We start from the raw sequence: 26,411 nt of genomic DNA on the forward strand, positions 1-26,411 counted from the left end.
TCCTCAAAAACACAATTTGCCTAATAATTGTGCACACAGTGTAAATTATGTTTATCTAGTTACATAGTCTGGCTGAAAAAAAGACAAAAGTCCATCAGTTCAATCATTAAAAAAAAAAAAAAATTATAATCCTATACCCACATCTAGTGTATTAACATTTTATTCCAGTCATTTGTCATTGAGTTTCTAAGGTTTTTATATTTTTTACATTAGTCATATATGTGCTATTGTTATCCTACTATTCAATATTTGTAAAAATACATGTTTTATTGCATCATTGTGATTCATTTTTTGGCTGTTCCTGTACACCTGCTGGCCTGAAAAGGGATGGTAACACCAAAATGCCTTGCCATAAAGAGTGACCCCAAAGTAGCAAGCCTCCCTTTCGCCAACAGGCTTCCTCACACCATGAGATCTATATTGTATGTTGGCCAGGGGGTGCTGGGATACCTTCCCACTGTCACGTAGACCTGGACCCCATACATGGGTGAGAAATGGGAGGCATTATTCATGAATCCATTAATGTTCCCCAGGTTTGTAAAATCCATGTGATGTTGGGCAGTAAGTACCTCTTTTACTTCCTGATAGATGCAGAACCTCAGTTGCATATAATGGACCAGGGAGGGAGGGTTTAGGGGGGTAAAATTGTTCATGCACAGGGGCCCCTTGACTGTGAAAGGCTTATGTTCTTGGCCTGAACATTTTTAGCAGCAACCAGAAAGCCACAGGCTTTCTACTTTTGATGTATCAGAATAAGGGTGAATTATAGAAATATGAGCATTTTTAGTGTTGTAGTAGATCCTTCCTCATATCAAAACATGTAAAGATTTTACCATTGTCTTTCTCCTTTTTTTTACCATGCCACTTGTCATTTAATATTCACTGAGATCACATTCCTTTTAGATTGATGATAAAGAGTTTGACATTCCTCAAGTTGACACTCCGCCAACACTTGAGAGCATTTTGAATGAGGTGAGTCTTTTGTGCAATTTGTAGCATATGGTAAATGATTCTTCTTTTGTGTATTTAATTTTTTGGTTCCTGAAGAGTCATTTTCTTTTGCAAAAATGGCCCAGGCCAATCTCTTTTGAGAAAATGTAAATTCTGGAACAGAAAAATGAAAACTAGGCCAGTCTATACATAGTTGAGTTATTGCCTAGCTTAAAAGGAAGCTTGTACTGAGGGTGGTATGGGGGTGGTGTTTTTTGGCATCCTTTTGAAAATGCAAGGTTGCCTTGTAGTCTTAACCCCTTCATGGCCTCCACACTGAAAATTTTAAAGGCTAAGTTCACCTTTTGAAAAAAAAAAAAAATGTTTTTGCAAGTAATAAAAAGTGTGCATTTACTATTTTTCTTTTGTTAATAGCCTGCAGAGCATTCCACCTGCAATCAGCAGATCATGGGTGCAATGTCAGGCTCTTGCAGACACTTGCTACAGATTTCTGCCTGTACTTCAGCAGGGGCTTTGTGTTTGTAAGTGTCAGTGAACTACTAGAGCAATCACTAGGCACTGGGCAGCACAGAGTCTAAATGGTTAGCACTTCCACCTGGCAGTACTAGGGTCGTTGGTTCGAATCCCAACCACGGCACCACCTGCCTGGAGTTTTCATGTTCTCCCTGTGCCTGCGTGGGTTTCCTCCGGGTACTCCGGTTTCCTCCCACACTCCAAAGACATGCTGGTAGGTTAATTGATTCCTGTCCAAATTGGCCGTAGTATGTATGAATGTAAGTTAGGGACCTTAGATTGTACGCCCATTGAGGGCCAGGGACTGATGTGAATGTACAATATATATGTAAAGCGCTGCGTAAATTGACAGAGCTATATAAGTACCTAAAATAAATAAATCACTAGTGCCCTCGTGGTGCATTGAGAACTATAAGCTGTCTGCCGCAGTGGCAGATGGTACTTGTAATTCATTAATTCACAGATTCCTGTGAATGAATGAAGAGGTTTTGCGGTGTGTGTGGGGGGTGGGAGGGAGGGTCTAATCACGGGGATTCGAGTACAGATGCAAGAGCATGTTACACTTTATGCGTGCTCCAAAAGGTGAACATCCTTTACTATTCTACTAATAAGTTTCTTGTGCTACGAGGACATTAACTAAAGTCCTGTCAATTTCAGCTGCAGCAGGCCATAAAGATCACTGTTATCTCCAACAAACCTTTACGCAACCCAGCTTGGAACCCTGCCTGATCAATATTTACTCACTTTGTTAAAGTAGTGAAAGATGATATGATCACCATGATTAAAGAATCATAGTGATAAAAGGAAAGTTTGTGCCCAGCAACAAACTTTCCTACTACCTGTTACTTTTTAATGTATACCTACTTCATCCTACTCCAGGACTAGTAATGCCAAATGGCATAGAACCATTCAACTCTGTTACTGCCATAGAGTAACTTGCATAAAATATCCATTGTATATTCATACACAATAATCTGGGTTGAAGCTAGATATCCTGCATTTATTAATATGGGATATAAATATATGGTATTGAACAATAGACATGTTTGACCAAATGTGAAATTTCATCTATACAGACAGATGATGAGGATGAACCCTTCATACCAGAAGATCCTGCACTGCTGAACATAGAGACTATTGACACCCACTCCTGTGACACCTCATCATTGGCCAGCTCTGATAGTGGTGACCGGGCACACAAGAGGTATTTTAAAAACTCTATTGTTTGGATTTATGAATCATGTGTCTTATTTTTTATTATAATGTATTTAGTATTTGCTTTTACAGAGCTGTACAACCACTGTCTACCAGCTTGAAATTAAATAAAATTCTTTGTTCTAAATTCTTTGTAAAACAATAGTCATACTGCTAAAAAATGTATGTTTATTTAATCATCAAAAATGCACATTTAAAGGCTAATTTACCTTTAGTTAAAGAAAAAAAAAGCATGATCAGTGGATCGCAGGTGCAATGTCAAGCTCCTGCAGACACTGCAACAGCTCTCTACCTGTACCTCCATACAGGCAGACAGCAGCTGAGCTGCAGAAAATGTCAGCGAACTATGAGGGTACTGATCTGCGCTCTCATAGTTCATTAAGAGCTACAAGCCATCTGCCACAGTGGCAAATGGGCTTTGTATGTAGTTAATTTTTTCACAGATCTCTGTGAATGAATGATGCCTACAGACGTGTCATGTTTAAAATTTGACAGCGGCTGCAGGGAGAAAAAAACCCTCTGTCAAAGGGGTATGAGGTGGAGAGTGCTGGAATGTTACCATGTTACACCCCAGATATGGGTGTAATATGTTCAGTAGGTTAACTTAGCCTTCAAGGTACACAACACAACCTTCAAGCAGTAATAAACTCAAAACCAAAAATGTAATATATTGCAGCTTACTAGTAATTAGATGTGGGTGCTGCATTAATGTTGTTTCTTTTTTTATTCCCTTTTATTTCTTCTGCTGATCCAGCCAGTAACACACTTTCTGTCTTGGGGTATCTGCTTTCTGAATGAAGTAGTAAAGCGCACACCTATTAGCAGCATTTTCTGTCTGCATTTTAATACATTTGTGCTTTGGGGTTGAATACTGCTACCCAAAAAAAACCCTTTTTCTTAGGTTTTGTTATACAGTTTTACAAATACCTCCGTACGGACAGACAGTAGCTGAGCTGCAGGAAATATCAGAGAACTACGAGGGTGCTGATCTGCGCTCTTATAGTTCATTAAGTCTGCATTTTAATACATTTGTGTTTTGGGGTTGAATACTGCTACCAAAAAAAGTTCCTTTAGTTTCTTAGGTTTTGTTATACAGTTTTACAAATAAATAAACTTTCTTCATAAATAATGCCCAAATATATTCTGCTACATTTATTTGGAGTCTACAAACCTATGGTGTGTATATATATATATATTTGAAAATAGATTAGTCCTGACCTAAAATGCCAGGACGGTACTAATACTCCCAAATGACCACTTTTTGTAAAGAAGACAGTCCAAGATATTTAGTAAGAGGAATGGTAAGTTTTTTTTGAAGTTGTAATTTTTTCACAATTTTTGGAAAAAGAGGAAATTAAATTATTTTTTCCACAAAGTTGTTATTTTAACAAGATATTTCACACACAGCATAGGCATACTTACAATTACACCCCAAAGCACACTTTGCTACTTCTCCTGAGACTTGGAATACCACATGCGTGAGTCTTTTTCACGGCCTAGATGCATCGAGAGGCCCAAAATCCAAGGAGCACCTTTTGGGCTTTCAAGGAGCATAAGTTACGCATCTCATTTCCTGACTACTTGTCCTATTTCTTGAGTCCCTGAAGTGCCAGGACAGGAGAAACACCTGTTGATGTTTCCACTGTCCTTGTGCTCCAGGGCCTCTAAAAAATGTGATAGACAGTCAGTAAATTGCATAGTTTATTCCCCTAGAAAGCCTGAAGGTGCTCCTTAGATTTTGGGCCTCTCTGTGGAATTAGGCTGTGAAAAAGTCTCACAAATGTGGTATCCCCATACTCAGGAGGAGTAGCAAAATGTTTTTTTTTTGGGGTGTAATTGTAAGTATGGCTATTCTGTCAGTGGGAAATAACCTGACAATTCTGTGGAAAAAAATTGTGGCACAAAATTGCAACTTAAAACTCACCAGCCTGCTTACTAAATACCTTGGACTGTGTACTTTCCAAAGAGGGGAACATTTTTTTTTTCCAAAAATAAAAAAAAACAGTGGTGATTAAATACCATCAAAAAAAAATTCTATCAGTCTCAAAAAACGTATCTAAAATTAATTTGGCTACAGTGTTACATGACTAATATTGTCAATCAAAGTGTGACAGAGCTGAAATCTGAAAAAGGGCCAAGGTGGAAAGTGTGGGAAAAATGAGTCCGGTCTTGAACTGGTTAAAATAATAAAAAGAATTGAATGAGAGAAGTTGGAAACTTTAAAAAGTCTGCCATGTAAGTAGTATTTAGGATTTACTGTTTCAAGGCTTAAAAATAAAAAGTATGGTACTGGGGTCTCTTCACAGCTGTGATTTACAAAATATTTTACATATCAACATCTTGGCTTAAGTCCCTCATTGCTTCTTTTTTTTTTCCGGAGAACCTCCCTCTTTCTTTCCTAACTTTCTCATATTGTGGTGGATAAGAATTATAAATGACCGTAGTCTCATGTGCTGAAAGATTAGTGTTACAGAAAAGACTGACCACTTCCAAAATAGTTTTTAAGTGTTTCAATCCTGTGACCACTGCTGTTAATTTGCACTGAGTGTAGTATCATTTATTTTTTGTATTTCGTACTTTAAAAGAGATCAGCCAATAAACCATACAGAAGCTTTATACTACCATTTGCCTAGATAATATAGCATGGTGGCATCCAAAGTGATTTTTAGCGATGTAACAATAAAGGGTCAGTTCACCCGAGTGAAATATTAAAGTTACGAGTGGAGATGCTGTGCTTAGTCAGCCCCTGGATTCGTATGTCTTGGAAACTCCAGCAGTGAATTTTCCATATCAGAGTTCCCTACTCTTTCTTGTACATCTTTGTGTGTTCCAGCAGTCCCTACTGAATACTTAATGAATACAAAACCTGAAAGGGAAAAGGGGACCTAGGAATACTGGCAGACGTCTTCCATGTCTTTCTCATTAGTGAATTGCTGCATGACTTTGTGCTCTTTTGTAGTAATAAATTCTATTGAAGTTTATAAATCCTTGTTGATATGAGAACTTTTCTTGTTTTATGTTATCAGAAAGAAGAAGCTACCAGATGCTTTTTCCCGCCATGGATCTGTACTGCGCCATATGCTTCTCAAAGGCGTCTCCGCTCAGATAGTGTCAGCTGCAGTAAGTTTTATAATACTTTTTAGGTATATACTAGATGAATCATAAGTCCCCTGTGTATTACTAATACACAGATCTCTTGGAAGGCCTTGTACAATCACAAATGTATTGAGTCCCCTGCACATGGCCATTATAAAATGCTACTATCTATGCAGAATCTTGCTGGCAGAAAGATCCTGAATAAAAAAAGCACATGCAATGGCCTGTGAAGTGCTTCTGTTTAGTATATACAATACTGCTGCATTCAGATCTGTAAAAATCTAAATGCTGTAGAGATCTCAACACAGTGTTTTTAATGCCAGTGTGCATGAGCCCTAAAGCTCTGAAAAATGTTTTAACCAGTTAAAATTATAGGCCATATATTAGAATTATCTTAAGGATGTCAAAAACATGCTGTGTTTACACATTAATTTGATTGATATATGATTTTTATTGTACGTTTAATATTCCTTCTGTATAAATATATTGCATAAATTGGCTACTTTCTTAGGATCTAAGGAAATAGATCTGATCTATGTTTATTCAGAAAGTACAGCAAAAGAGCCTTTGTGTACACCTAAGCCAATGAACCATTAATGGCACCCTATCAGAGGGTAGGCAAGAGGAACTAGCTACTGCTTAAAATATTCATGTAATTAGAGACATGGATTCTGTCATTGCTTTCTTCCTTATGAAAATTCTAGCTTTCTGATTGTGTGTTACTTCAATGCCAGAATGTCAGACGTCTTTCTAAAGTTGTTAAGCTATTTACTAAGTAATGAATTTGAAGCACTCTCATGACAGCTCTATAACTAAAATTTTGGCACTGGCAGCTGCCATAATTCTCTAATGACAGATGTACTTATGAGGATATAAATATGTAATCTGCGATTGCTGCTTTGCTTTTTAAAGATGCATTTTCTGAAATGTCATTTTCATCTTGGCTTTGCTGCCAGAAAAGTAATTGACTTGGAAGCAGTTAGCGATGCCAAAAAAGTCTGAACTGTCCTGCATGCTTGTTCCTGGTAAATGACTCTCCTAATAGTGCCAACCATGGGGTCTGCATCTTTGAAAACCAAGTTGCAGTTGCAACTCTTAAATTTGTCTCCCTAATTCTTTAATGTTTGTTGTTGAAAAAGGTTTTGTGTAAGTAGTTGCAGTGAAACTACTACTCGTCACATGCCTGATGAAGGGGTCCTGCGAGACTCCAAAATGTTGCCTTGCTGTAACTATGTGATCGTTCATTAAAACGTTTAGACCCATATTGGTGATCCTCGGTGTGCTGGTGACATTCTCCCTTGCTGATTCTGTTTGGTTCCAGCCAATGGTCACTGTAGCACCCACTTATACACACAGCCATTTTTAACGCAGGAACGTGTGCGTTGGGATTGTACACTTGCTTGCTAGTTGCAGTGAACTTCACACATCAATAGGGCACAAGTCAAAGGGAATCTTGAAAATAATGTATGCATATCTGAATAAAATGTATAGGTGCTTATTTCCCGATATGGACAGGTCAAATTTTACTTAATAGCACTCACTACTGCAGTCAGAAGCATCTAGTGATCTCATCAGTTTCCCCTGTTCTTAGCAAGCTGTATTCTAAGCCCTTCACAAACAGTCTTCTGTGAAGTGGTATGTCAAGTGACAATAGCAGGCCTTGAGGGAAGGAGAGTAGGGAAAATCAGGCCAGCCTAGATTAGACTGGACTGGTTAGCTGAACTCCAGCAAAATACTAGGTACATAGATAAAATACATACTGTATAATGGAGCTTTTTTACCTGCCAAAGGATTTGTATCTCTGTTCATCCAGTCCTGAAATGTACACAGTTTTGCAACAAAGCACAGCCCTGTCTAACAGGACAGCAGATCTGATTGTTCTCTGCTGTAGTTCAGTAACTGTTATAGGTCCTATACCTCCCCCAGCCTGTGCTTTGCCATTGAAAGAAGCTCATTGTCACTCTGCCCGTTTCTTCTATATCGCTTGTTAGCATGTAACCACTGCAGCACAGCTGTTTGGCTGTTTGTACTGCTTTCCATTCTGAGCTTTGTTGTAAAGGGACTGCAAGTTGATACCAAGTCATATTCATATATTACACTACTTGTATTTGTAAAAATAAATGTTATGATTTAATATATAATACAGAGCCGCATTAATGTGCATATTTTATATCTGCCTACAGTTCAGCTGTAAAATATAGCCATAACAATCATATTTAGTAGGCCTACACAAAAGAGGCTGCAACACATCAACCAGTGGCAAGTTCACATTCATTATTTCTAATTATTTTTCTTATTCTCTTATTTCAGGATAAAGTAGATGCTGGGCTTCCCACAGCTATAGTGAGTATCTTTATTTTATATATTTTTTTAAACCCTTGACATTCCGTCTGACATTCGCATGTAATTCATAAAAGATGCGTTAAAGCGGTATTAAACCCAAAAGCAAACATTTATTGTATTGCAGCTTACAAATTTCTTAGTTGCGATGGCTTTATTAGTTTTCCTTTTTAGGCTTTCTTTCTTCTATTTTCACCTGGTGATCTGACCAGTAAGTCTGCTTTTTTTTTTAAACAGAACAAGCTGCCCTGCAGATTTAGCAATTAAACGGTTGATACAAACTATTTACCAGTGACAGGGGTGCTTACACAGATTTTATTTATGTAAATCCCTTATTCCAAAAGGGAAAAAAAATATTTGCTGTAACTGCTTATAATGTGTGAGCTGGAGTTTGGCTTAAATGTATTAATGTATCTAAATCTGCTAGTCTAACACTCCCCTCCCCCCAAATAACAATACTGCTGTCCAGAGGTGCCCCATGTGCTCCTTCTTTCAAAGTGGGGGCACTCTATTACAGGAGGTGTGTTACTGGCCAGATCACCAGGTGAAAACAGAGGGGGGAAAAGCCTCAAAACGAAAACTGATGCAGCCATCACATCTAATGATTGGTAAGCTGCAATATATTACATTTTTGATTTTGGGTTTAATACCGCTTTAAGCTGTTTGTTCCTCTTTCATGTCACTGCTAAAACACTGAGTAAAAATCAACTTTACCTTTAGAACTTTAATGTTCAAGAAGTGTTCCCATATACAATGATATCTTACATCTTTTTGCAGTTGGCTGCCTTTTTTTTATTATTGGTTGACAGGTCACTGTCATAGAAAAGCACAACGAACTGTCTGCCAATATAAAAAAAAAAAGTAATTCCAGCAAGTTGGGAAAGGAGGAATTGTATCTGGGTAGGCTTCTAAAAATAAAGATGTTTTTTAAAAAAAAATCACAACTACTAACCAGGGATTGCTAGAGAGCTGTGCAATGAGAACATGAGTAAAAAAGATATTTTTGTTAGATGGGATAGTACAAGGAATACCATGGGTCATTGCAAGGTGACCACAGACATTTCCATCTGTTTGCACAACCTTTTTTTGGATTTTTATTGTTCTGGATTGTTTAGGTAGGCTATCATTCTACTAGATATCTATTAATTGTACAGAGATTATACAGATTTGGATTCACAAATATTCATTGTTCTCGTTTGTGAAACATAGCTAAGTACATTTCTTTGCTGCTGAGAGACTGCTTGTTGTGGCCATCGTCTCAATGGCAGTTTATTAATTTCGTTGCAGCAAATGAAGTGACAGCCAAAAAGTACAATTCTCAGTATCACAGAGATCTAATCCACTGCATGTCCTTAGATTTACATTCAGACAAAATGTGGTATGTTTTGAAAAATGCCATGAATCTTAACTTCTTTTTCTGTATATCTTTAGGCTGTCTCTAATCTAATTGCAGTGGGTACTTCTCATGGTCTGGCTCTTATATTTGGTAAGCTGATCTTGTGTTCCAATATCATAACAAGTTTAACAATGTTGACAAATTAAAGTTTGATTCAAAAGTATCGTTTTGGTTGTAGTAATATGTAACTTTCTCTCTGTCCCTTTCTCTCACCTTCTGGAACTGAGAAGGCAAAGGTATGGGAATGCGCTGCATGCGGTTCTGAGAAATGTTGGATATTTTAGATGCATCCTTTTGTGTTGAAGTCGAAAATCCTGTTGTTTTAAAGATATCTGTACTGAAATATTGGGGCTCTGACTTGCTTCTAAGGATACTTCAGTAGTTGTCTGCTTGTCTCTGAGTGAACTCAAAACCCTGCATTCTTATTCCAGTGTGAAACAAAGTATTCCAGCTGTTTGATCAGCTATGGTAGCCATCATATTCATACAAAGTTCCTTTAAAGTGGTAGTAAATATGGCTTGCTCACTTGTACTGTCAGGTAAGCCTATAATAAAGCGTACGTGTAGGTACAAGGAATATCTCTTAAACATGCACTGTTTGGAAGATATGTACATTCAGTGACATCACGTGCGCATGCATTCTGAAGTGACGTCATGCTGTCCCTTCAGAGCGCTGCTCTGCGTCCATGGCTTCTGTGCACATGTGCAGGGGTGACATCATCGCAACTTGGCCATTCAAATGGCTGGAGCCCGCAAACCCAGAAGGAAGACGGGTGAAGATGGATGCCCTGTCAGCAGTGACTGAGAGCCGCTGGAGGGCTTAGTTTTAAGGTAAGTCTCTTATAATGTGCTAGTATGTGATGCATACCAGTCTATCCCCAGGGACTCTTAGTGTGTTCCCATCCCATGTGCAATCTGTATCTTTGTACCTGCTGTGTTCTTTAAAATTTCAGTGCCTCTGTTTCCCTTATGTACCTTTTGCCAGCTTTCAGCCTTCTTGCACCTCTGTGATCCCCTGTGAGTTTCTGCCTGCTGTTCATTAGCATCACCTGTATCTGGAGTTTGCTTCAGAGTCTCCCAGTGTCTTTCCAGCCTATTTCCTGCTCTGTGTCCCCATGCATCTGTACCTGTTCCTAGAGATTCCTGTTTGTCATTCGTTCATAGTTGGTTTGTGTGTCTCTGTGGACCTGTTCCCTGTGGGACCCACGCACACCTGCCAGCTTGGACTGTACTCTTTACTGTCCTGTAATCTCTGCACCTCAGTTTGGCAAGGGACTCTGCCTGCTCACCATCCCTTAGTTCCTAGTAACTGCTTGCCCAGGTGAGTTCAAGAACTACAACCTGGGAATTGTCTGCAGTGCAACCTATCTCCACCTTCTGGAGCTCAGAAGAAGACCAAGTGCTTCATGGACTCTGCACATTGGCCCTTCCAAGGGCCCTCACATTTGTTTTATGTGCAGGCTGGCTGGGCTCTTGCCTGTAAATACTAATAGGCATCCTTCCTGTCCTAGACTCCTTCTGCACCTCATCTGTATCCCGTGTACCTGTATTCACTTATACCTCTGTACACCTCTGTGTATCTTATATTTATTGTTACTTCTGTGTTCCTGTGAGCTCAGCATCTCAATGCTGCTAAGATACTGCTGTCTCCCTGTGAATGCTGAATCTAGTGCAGGAAGTGTTTCTTATAGTATTCTATGACCTGCTTGCCTGTAAGACCTGCACCTCCAGTTCCGCACTATACTGCTTCCACTCCTGTGAATCCTATTATCCATGCTTTCCAAGATCCTCCTCTCTGTGCTTCCCTTTACCAGGTCAACTGTAGCCTGTATGAGAGCACGCTACAAGCACACTGCCATCCAGCGTGCAGGCAACCATCATGACAATCCCGTTTGTGAGACTCAACCTATGAAAATGATAGTTGCCTTGCTATCATGCTTATCCTGTGGTTCCCGTACAGTTTGAGTCCCTGACCTGGAACGAAAGTGTGCAGATCAGGGGTTCCAACTGCTTTCTGCATGCTTGTTCCAGGACAGTTAGGTCAGAAAAGCAACCCACTTATTCAGTACTCCTTCATTTTACATTTCCGTCTCTTTTCAGTTATAGTTTCTTTTACAAAGCAGACTAATCCTTCCTGATAAAGTGAAGGGAAAAGGAATGAAAGCAAACGGGAAACCTCGCAATTGGGTAAACCTGTCATTGTGCCCTGCTTGGGCAAAGCATAGATTCATTTTAAAATGTAATTTTGGAGAAAATGTTCCTTTTATAATTTTGGGGGAATGCAGCTTCTCTTAGTGTGCAGCCAGACTTCCTCTAGAGCCTTACAGAATGCAAAAGAAGGTCCCTGTGACCACCAGTTGTATAGCTTTGCATGTAAATATTTTCAACAATAGGTTTCAGTAATTTATTTTAATGTTAATTACTAGCATGAAATGTATATTTTGTTTTTGTTTCGTACAACTTCCATGTTAAACTTTCTTTAATAACTCATAAAACAGTGCTGTCTATTCTTGGTTCAGTGGTCACACTTTACATGTCACCTCTGCTTTCAGAACATAACTTTCTACCATCTCATTTAATATGATTATATCAGTAAGATAACTGTTATTTTTTGCTCTCTATAAATAATATTTTACATTTTACAGGGTAAACCCAGCAGGTCTAAGGGTTTGTTCACTAGTACAAAGCTCTGTGACAAGCCAATCCATTAGGAAAAAGGACTGACCCTGAGTTGTCTGTTCAGGTGTTGAGCTCTACATTGCTCTATTATCATGAATGATGATCAGATCAGTACCAATACTGGAGGGAGAGTCCTAATGCGGGGTACACATGTGAAGTTTTTTTTTCCGTTCAACCCAGTAGTCTGAACAAAAAAAAAAAAATGGAGAGGTCGCCATACTAACTAAGCAGTCTTAATGCAGCGATCTTTCACACTGAGTTATTGTATTCTGACAGGGGGACTGCCCCTACCAAAACACACTGATCAGTGCAAGCACCAATCGGATGCTGGTTCTCAGTATGCCCTTTCGATAAAAGCTGGTCGTCACCCTGACGGACAGGCTGCTGTACACTCAGACCAAATGTCGGTTGATTTCTGTTGAACTGACTGATACCGACTGATATTTGGCCTGTTTGTACCAGCCTTAAGGCCTGGTGAATGTCCAAGGTGCCTGGTTACAACTTCTGTGTTCAACCAATGACATAGCGGAATTGGTCAAAGCTGTACACCTGCCTGTCCCTTCTTAAGGGATGATGTAGTTGTAAACACTTTGTATCCAAGGAGACTGGCTATTCTAGTACAGAAATTGCAAATTGGGAAACTTCTCTAGGTCTATTGCAATACTTGTTAAGGTCAGTAAAAAGGATGCGGGTATGCCAAATTTACTACCATCCTTAAGGCCCTATTCTGCTAAATCTATCACTGACCAAGCTATGCAGAAACAGTGTACACGTAGCAGAATGTATCCACGGTATTACAAGGTGTATCTGAATTCTTTTGTTAAGCCTTTACATTAGAGTAATTGTTATACTGATGCTAATCAGCGCTGAATTAAAGCTTAAACTTTTCCACAGATGCAAACCAGGCCCTCCGTCTCTGTCTGGGAAGCACTGCGGTCGGTGCACAATATGGCGCTGTTTCAGCATTAAGCATCAACAATGACTGTTCCAGGCTTCTCTGTGGCTTTGCAAAAGGACAGGTAATTTTACATTTGAACTCTTCTTCTCTGTTTATCTCTTATTATTTATACTTCTGCTCAGCAAGTAGCTCTGTAAGTCCTGGTGAAAAGATAATGCTTGACACATTTTTTTTATCTATATCAGACATTTTTATTTAGGATTGCTTTTCTCAATTGTAAAAATGTATTATTATTTTTATTATTATAGAGGATTTATATAGCGCCAATAGTTTGCTCAGTGCTGTACATTATAATGGGACAGTACATGAGACAGTACAGTAACAATACGATTCAATACACGAGGGGTTCGAGGGCCCTGCTTCTTGGAGCTTACAATCTATTATGGTGTTTTCAGAAATTTCCAAACCATGTCAAACAGTAATTTTAATATTATAGTGTCTCTTGTTAGTCCTCTGCTTGGATTAATAAAAAAATAATAATTTGATGCACTACACACTTTAAAACATAATCAAAAAACAGAACCGGTAATGTTCTGAATGGAGTTTGGGTCAAACTAAAGAGGAATAAAACACATATGCTTTTCTTAAATATTGTAAAAATATGAAAAATGTTGTCAGACTGAATGGTCCAGTTAAAAGCCTTGTTCCTGCCATACATGCAGAAAAACTGATGGAAATTGATGCACAGATTTCACTTGCAGAGACATGAGTTCATATCAAGTTTGCATGCGCATTTCAATGAGTTTTATACATGTTGCAGATTCCTGCACATGAAAAAATCTGCACATGATACTAGTGTTGTGGAGTGAACAGGGCACATACAGAATAATTGTTTTCTTTGTGCCCTTGCAGAACACGTAAAAAAAAAAACCTGATGTCTCTACACACTGTGATGTCATTTCCAACTTAATTGGAGAAACTGTGTTAAACACAGTTAATTACATGTAAATTAGTTAAGGTTGAGCTCAGGCGTGTTCAGATCCTAGTACAAACACACCTGAGCGATCCCATCAGGAAGCTGTCACTGTATTTGGCCCATCATAATCTGCCGAGACATTTCCCACCCCGCAGCTGCATGTTTACATGCCCCTGGTATACGTGTGGCTCCAGGGTGGGGAATTCCTCGACTGCTTGTGCCTTACACAGTACAGAAGACAGCTTCCTGGCGGGATTGCTCAGGTGGGTTCTGACTAGGATTCGAACACACCTGAGCTCAACCCTAATTACAAATAATCAATAACACAGCGCAAAAAAGTATAATAGCAGATGTATATTTATTTATATATTATTTATATGTAAAGGTGTTTTCACTTTAGGAACAGCAGCATTTTATTATTTATTAAGTTTATGATTTGTCACAGTAGCACGGGTATTTTAGTTTTTTGATTTTTGTTTTTTCATCCCGAATTACAATCTGCCTGTACAATCCCTTTAATATTTACTTCAAGCTGTGTAGTGCAGAGGCATGCTTGGTTGGGTACAAATTAGTGGAGTAGGTTAGATGTCCCTGATATTACTTAGTTATAGTAAATCTAAGGCTCCATGCACACTAGCATTTTTTAAGCTCAAAAAATGCTGGAAAAAAACACTGGATAACAAATGCTGATAACAGCGTTTTTATAGTAGCTCTTCAGTGGCATTTAGAAGTGTTTAGGGGCATTTGTGTTTTTACAGTACACGTAGGGAGAAAAAAGGTAGAAAAAAGCTGTTAGGAGCATTTTAGTAGCGTTTAGGAGCGTTCAGCATTTTTTTCTGTTGGCAAATTGCTCTCAAAAACACAAAAAAGCAGGGGTTTTTTCTGCTCCTAGAAGCTGAAGCTTAAAAAATGCTTTTAGCCTACAATAGTGTGTATACACACATAGGTTTCCATTATTTGTCTCTGGGGGCAGAAAAAAACACACATAGCTAGCTGCTAGGAGCGTAAAAATAAGTTAGAATGCATGTAGCCAAAAGGAGATTGTACAAAGGTTAAGTCAGACTGTAATATGGTGATCCGAAAATGTCAACACTCTCTGATACGTTGACATACATTTAGAAAAACTCCCAAAAATGTAAATTTCAACTCCCAAAAATGTAAACCTAGAGGTGCCTTTAAATTCCACTCCATCAGCTGTATCAAAGATAAGTGGGAGGCACATATGCAAACTGTTGTAATTCCTACACCGTTCACCTGATTTGGATGTAAATACCCTCAAATTAAAGCTGACAGTCTGCAGTTAAAGCACATCTTGTTCGTTTCATTTCAAATCCATTGTGGTGGTGTATAGAGCCAAAAATGTTAGAATTGTGTCGATGTCTCAATATTTATGGACCTGACTGTAAGTGTTAAAGGTTTATTGACATATTTCATCATGTGAATGTCCTGTTCTTTCAGATTACGATGTGGGATCTGGCCAGTGGGAAGCTCCTGCGATCTATAACTGATGCCCACCCACCTGGCACAGCCATTCTGCACATCAAGGTAGCTGCAGTATTATTCTTTCTTCACTATGACCTGCACTGTGATTGTTCGTTTTGCTGTGTGAGAATTCCTCCTTGTTTTTATGTTTGATTTTAATCACGTAACTAGCACATTTAACACTTGCTTTTATTGTTGATCCCTCAATGTATATAATGAGGTCAAAAGCACTAATAGTTATTAGATGAAAGAAAAATATTAAATCTTTCTTAAAGGTAGTTCATTAAATCCACTCAAATTATCGAGTTTTCTGAGTTCTCTATACGAAAAAAAAACAAATTGTTAAATAACCTAATTAATATTGATGGCATATGAACCAGACTCTGTGAGTCCCTGACAAGTCCATAATCCTCCTATTACGTTGAACCTTACTGAAATTCAGTCATTATGAGGCTTGACTGTATAGTATACTTCAGACTTTAAAACTTGAGAGGATTTTTGGGAGAGGCCCAGTGTCAAAATTAACTTTGTTTTTTTTTTATCCTGTTCTTTATTTACACACACTTTGGGCTCCTTGCACATTAGATGTTTATCCCTATACTGTACATCCAATTCCAGAGTTTGTGTGCCTGGGAGGCTCAGGCGCTGCAGCATTCAGCCCTGCTACCTGTAGCCTGTCAAAGTCTATGCCAGGGCCGTATGCCGGGAATGCAGTATACCTGCATTTTGGGCATACAGCACTAAAATGAGTACTACGTACTGTATTCAGCCCCATCCAGCCACAGCGTATTTCAGCCTGCCTTACTCTTTCACAGGCAGGGGGGGGGGTAAAAACTGCACCTGTTCCTCCCAAGTGCACTAAAACACTGGGAAATCCCTAGTAGGGTGCACATTACACCTCTCCTGTACCAACTCTTGATGCCTATCTGCACTGGGCTGATGTTTGGAGAGCACAATTATTTACCCCTACTGGAAGCACCTTCTTGGTGCTGAAGGGCATAAAAGAGAGTATAAGGATAGTAATGGGGCTCCATTCTCAGAGTTTTCCAGTAGGGGGGATAGGAGCCTGTATACCTGGTGTGCAATGGTGATATAATTCAGTGATGATATAATTCTATGGGGATATATTACATTTTATTATTTGATAATTATGCTTTCAAACCTGAAAAAGCTAAAGAAATAAAGGTAAGGAAATAGCAGTGATTAAAAAAAGTCATATTATTGACTGATCGAAGTAAATGTTGAAGTTGACGTATTTGTTGGTTTATCTGTGCTTATAATTCTTATAATATAGGCATTCATTTGAGATCATCTATAAAGCATTTTATAAACTAAGTCTAAAATAAAATGCTGCATAAAATAAAATGCACAAGTTGTTTTTCTTTGTTCCTTTATACAAACAAGGTGAGAATAATCAGTATTACCAAGCTGTTTTTTATTCAGTTTACAGATGACCCAACTCTTGCAATCTGCAATGACAGTGGAGGATCTGTATTTGAGCTGACTTTCAAGTAAGTTTTTTTTGTATTAGTCCTTTGGACCCATTGTTTCATTTGTGTATGTTATGTTATTGTCTTCATCTTCTAAAAAGCCATGGAAGATTTGGCACTACAATTAGTAACTGTACTCTTTTTAAAAATGTGGACTAGTTGTTTACATTACATTATACACTGTGTGCGAGGATTCATTTCTTTGTTGAACTACAGTGCTCTCAGTCAATCCAAAATGAATTAACCTCAAACCTGAATATTTAAGAAATTTAAAGTGAGGTTTTGGCTTTCTTAGGAGAATATCTATGTGTGCACAATTGTTGGGCAGCTATTAGTGTGCTGAATTATACAGCTAAATGAAAAAAAACAATTTTCCCATCTCACTTGTTTATTTTCATTTGTTAACCATTAGCCACCCGGCCAATGGCCGTTTGGCGGCTTCAAAAGTGCTTCTGCATTCCGGGTGCACGCCATTTGGCCTGCTCCCGCACATGCGCAGTTTGCGCTAATGCAGAGCGGTGCAGCGGGCGATCTGTCACCGGCCGTGTACCTCGGACACGGCCGATGACAGATCTGAGTACCGGCCCCCGTTGCTGGTACCATGTGACCTGCTGTGACCAATCACAGCAGGTCACATGACAGTTGTATACAATGGATGGCTTCATTCATGCCATCCATTGTATACTAGTGCCTAGCTGTGAATGGTCACAGCTAATCACATGCACATACATGTGATTAGCTGTGACCAAATCACAGCTAAGCACAAAAAAAAAAAACCTGAATGAATCGATTTCATTCAGGTAAATGCTTGCTTATAGCAAAGTAATTCTTTGCTATAAGCAAATTGTGTAAAAAAAAAAATAAAAAAAAAAAATACTGATCACTTCCCCAAAGTAGTACAATGTTACTATGGTAACATTGTACTACTTTGGTCATAGTAAAATATGAAAAAAAATCTAAAAAAAAATTTAATAAAAAATTAAAAATAATAAAAAAATTAAAAAAAAATATATTTTTTTTTTCATACTGTCACCAGTCAGTGTCCCTGATCACCGCCACGCCAGTTATATGATGACGCTGTACTGCACTGGTGACAGTATGTAAAAACAAAAATAGTGAAAATAATTTTTTTAATTTTTTCATTTTTCGAAAAATTATGACAAAAAAAATACAACTTCAAAAAACTCGCCATGCCTCTTATGAAGTACGTCGGACTGTCTACTCTGCAAAAAGGGGTCATTTGGGGATATCTGTACTATTCTGACATTCTTGGACCTCAAGAAATTAGATTGGCTGTCAGTACTTCAGGATTGATCAATATTCAGATATATACCATAGTTTGTGAACTCTATAAATTTTCTACAAACTAAATAATACATCCTAATTTGGGTTATTTTCACCAAAGACATGTAGCAGAATACATCTCGGCCTAAATTTATGAAGAACAATTATTTATTTGTAAACTTTTATAACAGAAACAAAGAAAAACGTGTTTTTTTTTCAAAATTTTTGGTCTTTTTTTGTTAATTTAGCAAAAAATAAAAACCCCAGCGGTGATTAAATACCACCAAAAGAAAGCTCTAGTTGTGTGAAGAAAATGATAAAATTTTAGTTTGGGTACAATGTTGTATGACCGCGCAATTGTCATTCAAAGTGTGAGAGCGCTGAAACCTAAAAAATGGCCTGTGCAGGAAGGTGTAAAATTGCACGGTATTGAAATGGTTAAAGTGAGAATAATAAACAAACAACTCAACATTTACAAATATACTTTTCTGATGTTTAAAAAAAAAAATAAAAAATCAGTGACCAGTATAGCCACCATTATTTTCAAAAACTGTCATATGCCTTCCATTCATGAAGTCTGTCAGTTTCTTAATCTGTTGACAATCAACTTTTTGTGCAGCAGCAACCACAGCCTCCCTGACACTGTTCACAGAGGTGTACTGTTTTCCTTCACTGTAAATCCCCCGTTTAAAAAGGACCCACAAGTGACATCTGGCACTGTGAGGGTTTACACAGCTTAGCTTAGCTTTTGGTGCCGGGGGAGGAGCCTGAACATGGCGGCGGCAGAGAGCATGCGATAGGAGCTCTCCGACGGGACTCCTCCGTCCAGACTCCCCAGCTACCCCATACGGAAAGAGGCATGAGCGGCCGAAGAGGTACCTGGAGAGCGGGGTAACCGACGGCAGAGTGGATCCCTGGTGTGGAGACAGAGAGGAGCTGTTGATGCGGGCTAGGTCTACCCGGCAGCCCGGACAGCGGCAAGTGAGAGAGCCGGGAAGCCGGGTTGCCGAGGTGACAGGAGGACGGCGGGACCATGTGACCAGCCGCAAAGGAGTGTTGGGAAAGGAGAAAGCCGGCTGGCATCTCACAAGAGGCAGGGAGAGACAAGGCGGCTTCTCCGAGTACCCCCCTTGCTGAGCCTGCACCGAAGGGGGGAAAGGAAAAAATACATGCTGATCCAGGAACCAAAAATACCCCAAGAGGAGAAGAAATAAGAGGGGGAAAAGTAAAAGGAAAGGACCCTGTGGAATCCCCAAGCAAACCAAGTGGAACTACAGACAGCAAGCTGGAGCCAGACCGAGGAGAAGGAGGGGTGAGCTGGGTGAGTGGAAGCTGCTGAAAACTGAAAAAAAATAACTCATAAAATTGTGGGTTATTGTTTCCTTCGTATTTACTTGTTGCATGTGACACGACAAAATAGAAAAGAGAAAGGAGGGGATTCCCAGGGTATCTGGAAAGAGAGACTAATTTAGTAATTAAAGCAGGAAAACTAGAGGATAACCTAACAGGCAAAAAGGGGACCCTATTATAGAAGTATACTATTTAATAGCATATGGAAAAATAAAAGAACCCTATAGAAGACATGAAGAATAAGAGCATTAAAGGAAGTGGTCTTAAAGGATCCCAATCAGGAACAATTAAAAAATATACATCGCAGGGAAATATAACCCCAGAAAGACCACAAAGTATAAACGGGAAAAGAGAAGGGGATACCAGTCTGGAAAAAAGCCCTAGATTATCATTGGGCTTGGATGTCACTAACCAGCAGATATCAGAAATAGTGGATGGGAGAGAAATGGAAAGTGACCTACAAGCACCAAATAAAAAAGAGATGGCAGAAATGTTTGAGGCCTTAGAAAAGATAATAAAGAATGAAATGGCAACTATACAGAAGGATCTGGGGCAGGTGCTGACAAGAGTGGAGGAAATGGAAGGAAAAGTAAAACATCAGGCCCAGAATATATCTCAATTGGAGGAAAAAGTAAAAAATATGGAGAAAACGCAAATAAAGCTGCTGTATAAATTGGAAGTACAATAAAATAGGGACAGGAAGAACAACCTAAGGCTGAGAGGAATCCCAGAGACTATAGAAGGGGAAATATTACAAAAAGAAATATGTAAAATTTTAAATTCCATATTGAATAGAGCTGTGTCAGAGGTGATTAAAACAGATGGCGTTTGGAGAAAAGGAAAGTTTCAAAGTGGTGGGAAGCAAAATCCAAGAGATGTAATAGTCCAATTACATAGATATGGAGACAGAGAAGAGATCTGGAGGAAGATTAAAGGAAAGAAAATGATTAAATATGGAGAAATGGATATTCAGATCTTTGCAGACCTTGGACCAGAAACTTTGTGGAGAAAAAGAACTTTGAAACCACTGACAGAGCAGATGAGAAAAAAGAAGGTGCTCTATAGATGGGGAACCCCAATTTGTCTGATTGGGTGGAAAAATGGGATAACAGCCTACCTGAGATTCCCAGAAGATATGAGAGACTTTTGTGAAAAACTTGAGTTGCAGAGGATGGAGATCCTTGGATGGGAAGAAGAAAATAAAGGAGGAGAAGCAAGACAAAAGGAATGGCAGACTGTTAGAGGGAGAAAGTAGAATTAATTACTGTCTAAATAGAGATTTTCCTGAGATTTTCCCTAGGGGTGAAACCGCGGATTGTTAAAAGTAAAGAAAGAAATGAGATAACGGACGGGAACAGCTGGGGAGGAGGGTGAAGGAGGAGGAGCTGTCCATGGACAGAGTTCAAACCCCAAAAATAATCAACAGTGGTTCTTAGAACCAGAAATGATTAGTAGGTATATTAGATGCCTAGTGGTGGGGAGGGGGGAGGGGGGTGGGGTGGGGGTGAGGTTAGGGGGGGAAAATGGGGGGTGGGAGAGGTGATGGAGGGAAAGGCGAGGGAGTGGGGGGAGGGAAGGGGGTGGGTTGGGGGAACGGGAGGGAGGGAGGAGGGGATAGGAGTAGGGTGGGAGGGAGGGGAGGAGGTATTGGGCTAATACTCTGCATGACAGAAGGGATAAAGAGGAAGAGGCAATCTGGAAGAGAGATGGAGTTAATTGGGAATGATGGAAGAAATACAGTTTATAACCTATAATGTGAACGGGCTGAGCTGTCCAGGGAAGAGATTTAGGTTATTTAATGAGTTACATCATAGGGCTACGTCAGTGGTATTTTTACAGGAGATGCATTTTGAGATAGAGGCAAACGTGAAATTGAAATCCAAACACTACCCAACATGGTACTATGCAGATTCCCCAATTAAAAGAGCAAAAGGGGTTGCAATAGGTTTGGCAAAGAATATGAGATTTGAGCTGGAGGATAGAAGAACCGACCCGGAGGGGAGGTTTTTATTTTTAAAAGGTAGACTTCAGGGGATTGAGTGTACTTTAGCCAACATATACTGCTCTAATAAAAACTCGGAGATGTATATGAAAGGTTTGTTGAAAAAATTAATGGAATTTAAAAAAGGGTGCTTGATAGTAGCTGGAGACCTAAATTTCTGTATGGACCCACAAAAGGATAATACCTCTTCCGTGCAAAGAGAGGGGAGTAGGTCTCTGAGATCTTTGAAAAAAGTGATGCATGAATATCAACTAGTGGACACCTGGAGAATAATGCATATGAAAGACAGAGACTATACCTTCTTCTCTAATGCACATGAGATATACTCGAGATTAGATTACATCTTAATAGATCATCAACTTATAGATCATCTGGTTAAAATTGACATAGAGACAAGGACGTTCTCGGATCACGCTCCGGTCGTAATTAAAATGGGATGGGGAAGAAGGTGGACTGGAGGATTAGGGTGGAGGTTAAATGAGGTTCTTCTTCTGGATGAGGATTTAGTTCAGAAAATCGAGAAAGAGATTAAGGTATACTTTAAGGAGAACGAAACAGAGGAGGTATCGATAGCTACAGTCTGGGAAGCCACAAGGTATTCATAAGAGGAATCTTGATTGCGGCAGGAGCAAGGAAGAAAAAGGAAAGAAGAGAGAGGGTCAGTGGGCTTTTAAAAGAAATATTGGACTTGGAGCAGATCCATAAGAAGAAAATAACAAAAGATACGAGACAGAAGTTATTTGATAAAAAAGATGAACTAGAGAGGTTGATGGATGAGGAGAAGAGAAGAGTATACAACAGGGTTTTGAACGAGAGATATAGATGGGGAGATAGACCAGGAAGATATCTAATGAGAGCTCTGAACAAAAAGAAAAATAGGAACTATATAGAAAAGATAAAAAGCTCAAAGGGGGAGTTGGTCCACTCAAATAAAGAGATTATTAAAGTGTTTACGGAGTATTACAAAAAGTTATATAATATTAGTCCCCGAGGCCCTCTAAAAGAAGCTCAAGAGGGAATTAATGAAAAAAAGATGACTTAAAAAATGCGGGATTACCAAAATTAAGTGAAGCACAGTTGAACACCCTAGATGCAGAAATTTCCCAGGAAGAAATTAAAATAGCATTAAATGGCACGGGGGGGGGGGGGGGAAGCCCAGGTCCGGATGGCTATACAGTTAAATACTATAAGAAATTTAGTGAAGTACTGTTACCCAAGCTGGAGAAATATATGAATGCCCTGGGAGGTGGGATGGAAGTGAGGAAAGAATCCCTACAGGCCCATGTAGTACTTATTCACAAGGAGGGAAAAGATCCATCCCAGTGCTCCAGCTATAGACCTATCTCATTATTGAACACAGACACTAAACTGTATGCAAAGGTGTTAGCAAACAGGTTGAGAGATCTGATGCCTGAATGGATCCATGGAGACCAGGTGGGCTTTGTGCCGGGGAGAGAAGGTAGAGATAACGGCCTGAGAACCCTGATGCTTATTCAGAAAAGTAGAAAAGGGAAAGCCCCGGTGGTGCTCTTGTCAATTGATGCAGAGAAGGCATTTGATAGAGTGGACTGGGGTTTTATGATGGACAACTTAAAAGTGCTGGGGATAGGTGATAGAATGCGAGAGTGGATAAGTAAATTATATAGGGAGCCCACTGCAATCATCACGGTAAATGGGGAGAGATCAGAACCCATTGTAATGTCTAATGGTACAAGACAGGGCTGTCCACTGTCCCCTTTGCTATATGTATTGTCACTCGAACCTCTGCTGTCAATAATAAGAAATAGTGGATCGGTAAAGGGAATTCAGATAGAATCCATAGAACATAGAGTAGCGGCCTTTGCGGACGACTTATTGTTCTATGTGGGGAATCCCCGAATAACTCTCCCAAATATAATGAAGATCCTGAAGGAGTACGGTGAACTATCAAATTTAAAAATTAATCCAACGAAAACAGAGATCTTGAATATTAATATATCAAAGAATGAAAAAAAAAAACTACAAAAAGAATTCCCCTTTATATGGAGAGAAAAAGAGATAAAATACCTAGGAATAAAACTCACTGCCTCATCTAAGCATTTGTATAGATTAAACTATATCTCTTTGATAAATGAGATCAGAGAAGATTTAAAAAGACTAGGAGGAGGAAACCCATCCTGGATAGGACGTATAAACCTAGTCAAAATGGTAATCATGCCTAAAATACTGTATAGATTTCAAATGGTACCAATTAAAATTCCAGAAGCCTTCTTCAAGATAATGAAAAAAATACTAACAAGATACATATGGAAGAATAAAAAACCTAGAATAGCATATGAAACATTGAGTAGGACTAAAGAGAAAGGGGGATTGGGTCTACCAGATGTCAAGAGATATTGTAAAGCAGTGGTTTTAGCAAGAATATATGACTGGACATTTAACCATAAGGGGAAAAGCTGGGTAACAATTGAAAATGATCTTAGTGGCATTAGATTGAGTCAGATGATATGGGTTCCACCACAGTTCAGGGGAATTAAAGAAAGCACAAGTATCTACACTTTAAATGTCTTTAGGGTATGGGATAATTTACACAAAAACATGAAATGGGATTTTAATTCTATATTAATGCCTCTCACAAACACTGAGTACTTTCCCCCGGGAAAGAATAAGATATCAGGGAGATGGTTTAGAAAGGAGGATACCCAACTGAGAGATGTTTTGGTGGAGGGAGAATTGAGATCACTTAAAGATTTAATAGAGAAGAAGGGAGATATTTTTATTAGAATAGATGAGTGGAAATATCATCAATTGAAATGTTTTATTGGAAATCTACCGAAACCCCTGAGATCAAAACAGGAGTGGAATATGTTTGAAAGGTTGTTAGAGACACGAAGGGATGGGAAGCACGGTATTTCAAAAGTGTATAGAATACTCACAGAATTAGACACAAACACAAAGTTAATCTTCATAACAAAATGGGAAAGAGATATGGGAGTTGGGATTGATGAGGATAGACAGAGAAAGATGTTTAGATTGATACACGATAATGTTAGTATGAGAGAGGTTGAGGTTAATTATAAGTGTGTGACACGTTGGCACATTACACCGAGTGTAGAGCACAAGATGAGTGGGGAAAATTCAAATTTGTGTTGGAGAGGATGTGGAGAGATAGGCACGGTGTTTCACATATGGTGGGAATGTCCGAAAATCCAGGCTTTTTGGAAGATAATAGTCAAATTGATTGAAGATATAACTGAAATTGACATAGGGTTAGACCCAATGACGTGCCTCCTACACAATGTGGAGACATCTGTAAATAAATATAAAGATTCAGGTATATGGTACTTCTTGAATGCGGCGAAGGGGTTGATACCCAAGTTTTGGCGGAAATCTGAGGTACCGAAGGAGGAAGACTGGATTAACAGAGTAAACCAGATAGGTAGAATGGAAAGAGCATACCATATGCAGGAAGATAGGATGAGAGTTTATTTTAGGAGATGGGAAAAGTGGGAAAGAGCAGGATTGAAAGAAAAATATAGGAAAATATGAACTAGGATGTTAGTAAAAAATTAATAAGCCTCAAGAGAGTAGAATGGGCTAGAGTCTGCAGAGGGGGAGGAGGGGGGATAAGGGGCGGAAAGGGGGGGTAGTGGGATGGGAAAGAAAAGAGTTTTTAGTAAGGGAAAGGTAGAAATGTTATAAATGTCTATTTGTATGAGAATTTTTCCCCTTTTTGGGTTTTTGTATTAACATGAAACATTTAATAAATATTTAAATTAAAAAAAAAAAAAAAAAAAAGGACCCACAAGTTCTCAATAGGGTTTAGGTCAAGTGAGGAAGGGGCCATGTCATTACTATTTCATCTTTAAGTCCTTTATTGGCTAGCCATGCAGTGCTTTGATGAATGCGACGGATGGAATATTGTCCTGCATAAATATCATTGTCTTCTTGAAAGGTGCAGACTTTTTCCTGTACAACTGCTTGAAGAAAGTGCCTTCTAAAAACTGCCAGTAGGTTTCGGAATTGATTTTGAGTCCATCTTCAACACGAAAAGGTCCAACTAGTTCATCTTTAATAATACCAGCCCATACCATTACCCCACCTCCACTTTGCTGACGTCTAAGTCGAAGTGGAGCTCTTTGCCCATTACTGATCCAACCATGGGTCCATCCATCTTGTCCATCAAGAATCACTCTCATCTCATCAGTCCATAAAATCTTTGAAAAATCTGTCTTCAGACATCTCTTGGCCCAGTCTTGACGTTTCAACTTAAGTGTCTTGTTCAGTGGTGGTCGGGTTTCAGCATTCCTTACCTTGGCCATGTCTCTGAGTAGTGAACACTTTGTACTTCTGGGTACTCCAGGTAGAATGCATTTCTGGAATATGACAGCACTGGAGGATAATGGGTTCCTGGAAGCTTCACATTTGAGTCTTCTCAAATCTTTGGCAGTTAATTTGCGTCTTTTTTTCTTCAACACGTTTCTTGTGGCCCTGCTGACTATTTGCAATAAAATATTTGATGATTCTGTGGTCATGCCCCAATGTCTTAACAATGTCAAGTGTGCTGCATCCCTCTCAAAGACTTCAAATTTTTTACTTTTCAGAGTCAGATAAATCTCTTTTTTGGCCCATTTTTGCCTGAGGAAAAGAAGCTTCCTTATAATTATGCACACCTTGATATAGGGTGTTGATCTTCTTAAGCCATACCCTCTCTCATTGCAGAAATACACATCACCTGATATGCTTAAATAAGCATTCAAG

At 39.0% G+C, this 26,411-nt stretch overlaps 1 protein-coding gene across 3 annotated transcripts in view; it reads left to right on the plus strand.

The window, feature by feature from the left end:
* The window catches only part of VPS8 (VPS8 subunit of CORVET complex), a 300,342-nt gene that overhangs the window by 16,578 nt on the left and 257,353 nt on the right, over nucleotides 1–26,411 (plus strand). For all 3 annotated transcript variants that reach the window (XM_089671617.1, XM_089671621.1, XM_089671618.1), the window contains exons 3-10: nucleotides 904–972; nucleotides 2,541–2,668; nucleotides 5,706–5,799; nucleotides 8,086–8,118; nucleotides 9,547–9,601; nucleotides 13,084–13,208; nucleotides 15,522–15,608; nucleotides 16,989–17,056. In XM_089671617.1, the coding sequence (XP_089527743.1) occupies nucleotides 904–972; nucleotides 2,541–2,668; nucleotides 5,706–5,799; nucleotides 8,086–8,118; nucleotides 9,547–9,601; nucleotides 13,084–13,208; nucleotides 15,522–15,608; nucleotides 16,989–17,056 (659 nt within the window). The remainder of the gene's footprint in view (nucleotides 1–903; nucleotides 973–2,540; nucleotides 2,669–5,705; nucleotides 5,800–8,085; nucleotides 8,119–9,546; nucleotides 9,602–13,083; nucleotides 13,209–15,521; nucleotides 15,609–16,988; nucleotides 17,057–26,411) is intronic.

This window comes from Staurois parvus, unplaced genomic scaffold (genome assembly GCF_062004578.1).
Source record: "Staurois parvus isolate SC_StPar_1 unplaced genomic scaffold, SC_StPar_1.0 ptg000011l, whole genome shotgun sequence".
Classification (NCBI taxonomy): domain Eukaryota; kingdom Metazoa; phylum Chordata; class Amphibia; order Anura; family Ranidae; genus Staurois; species Staurois parvus.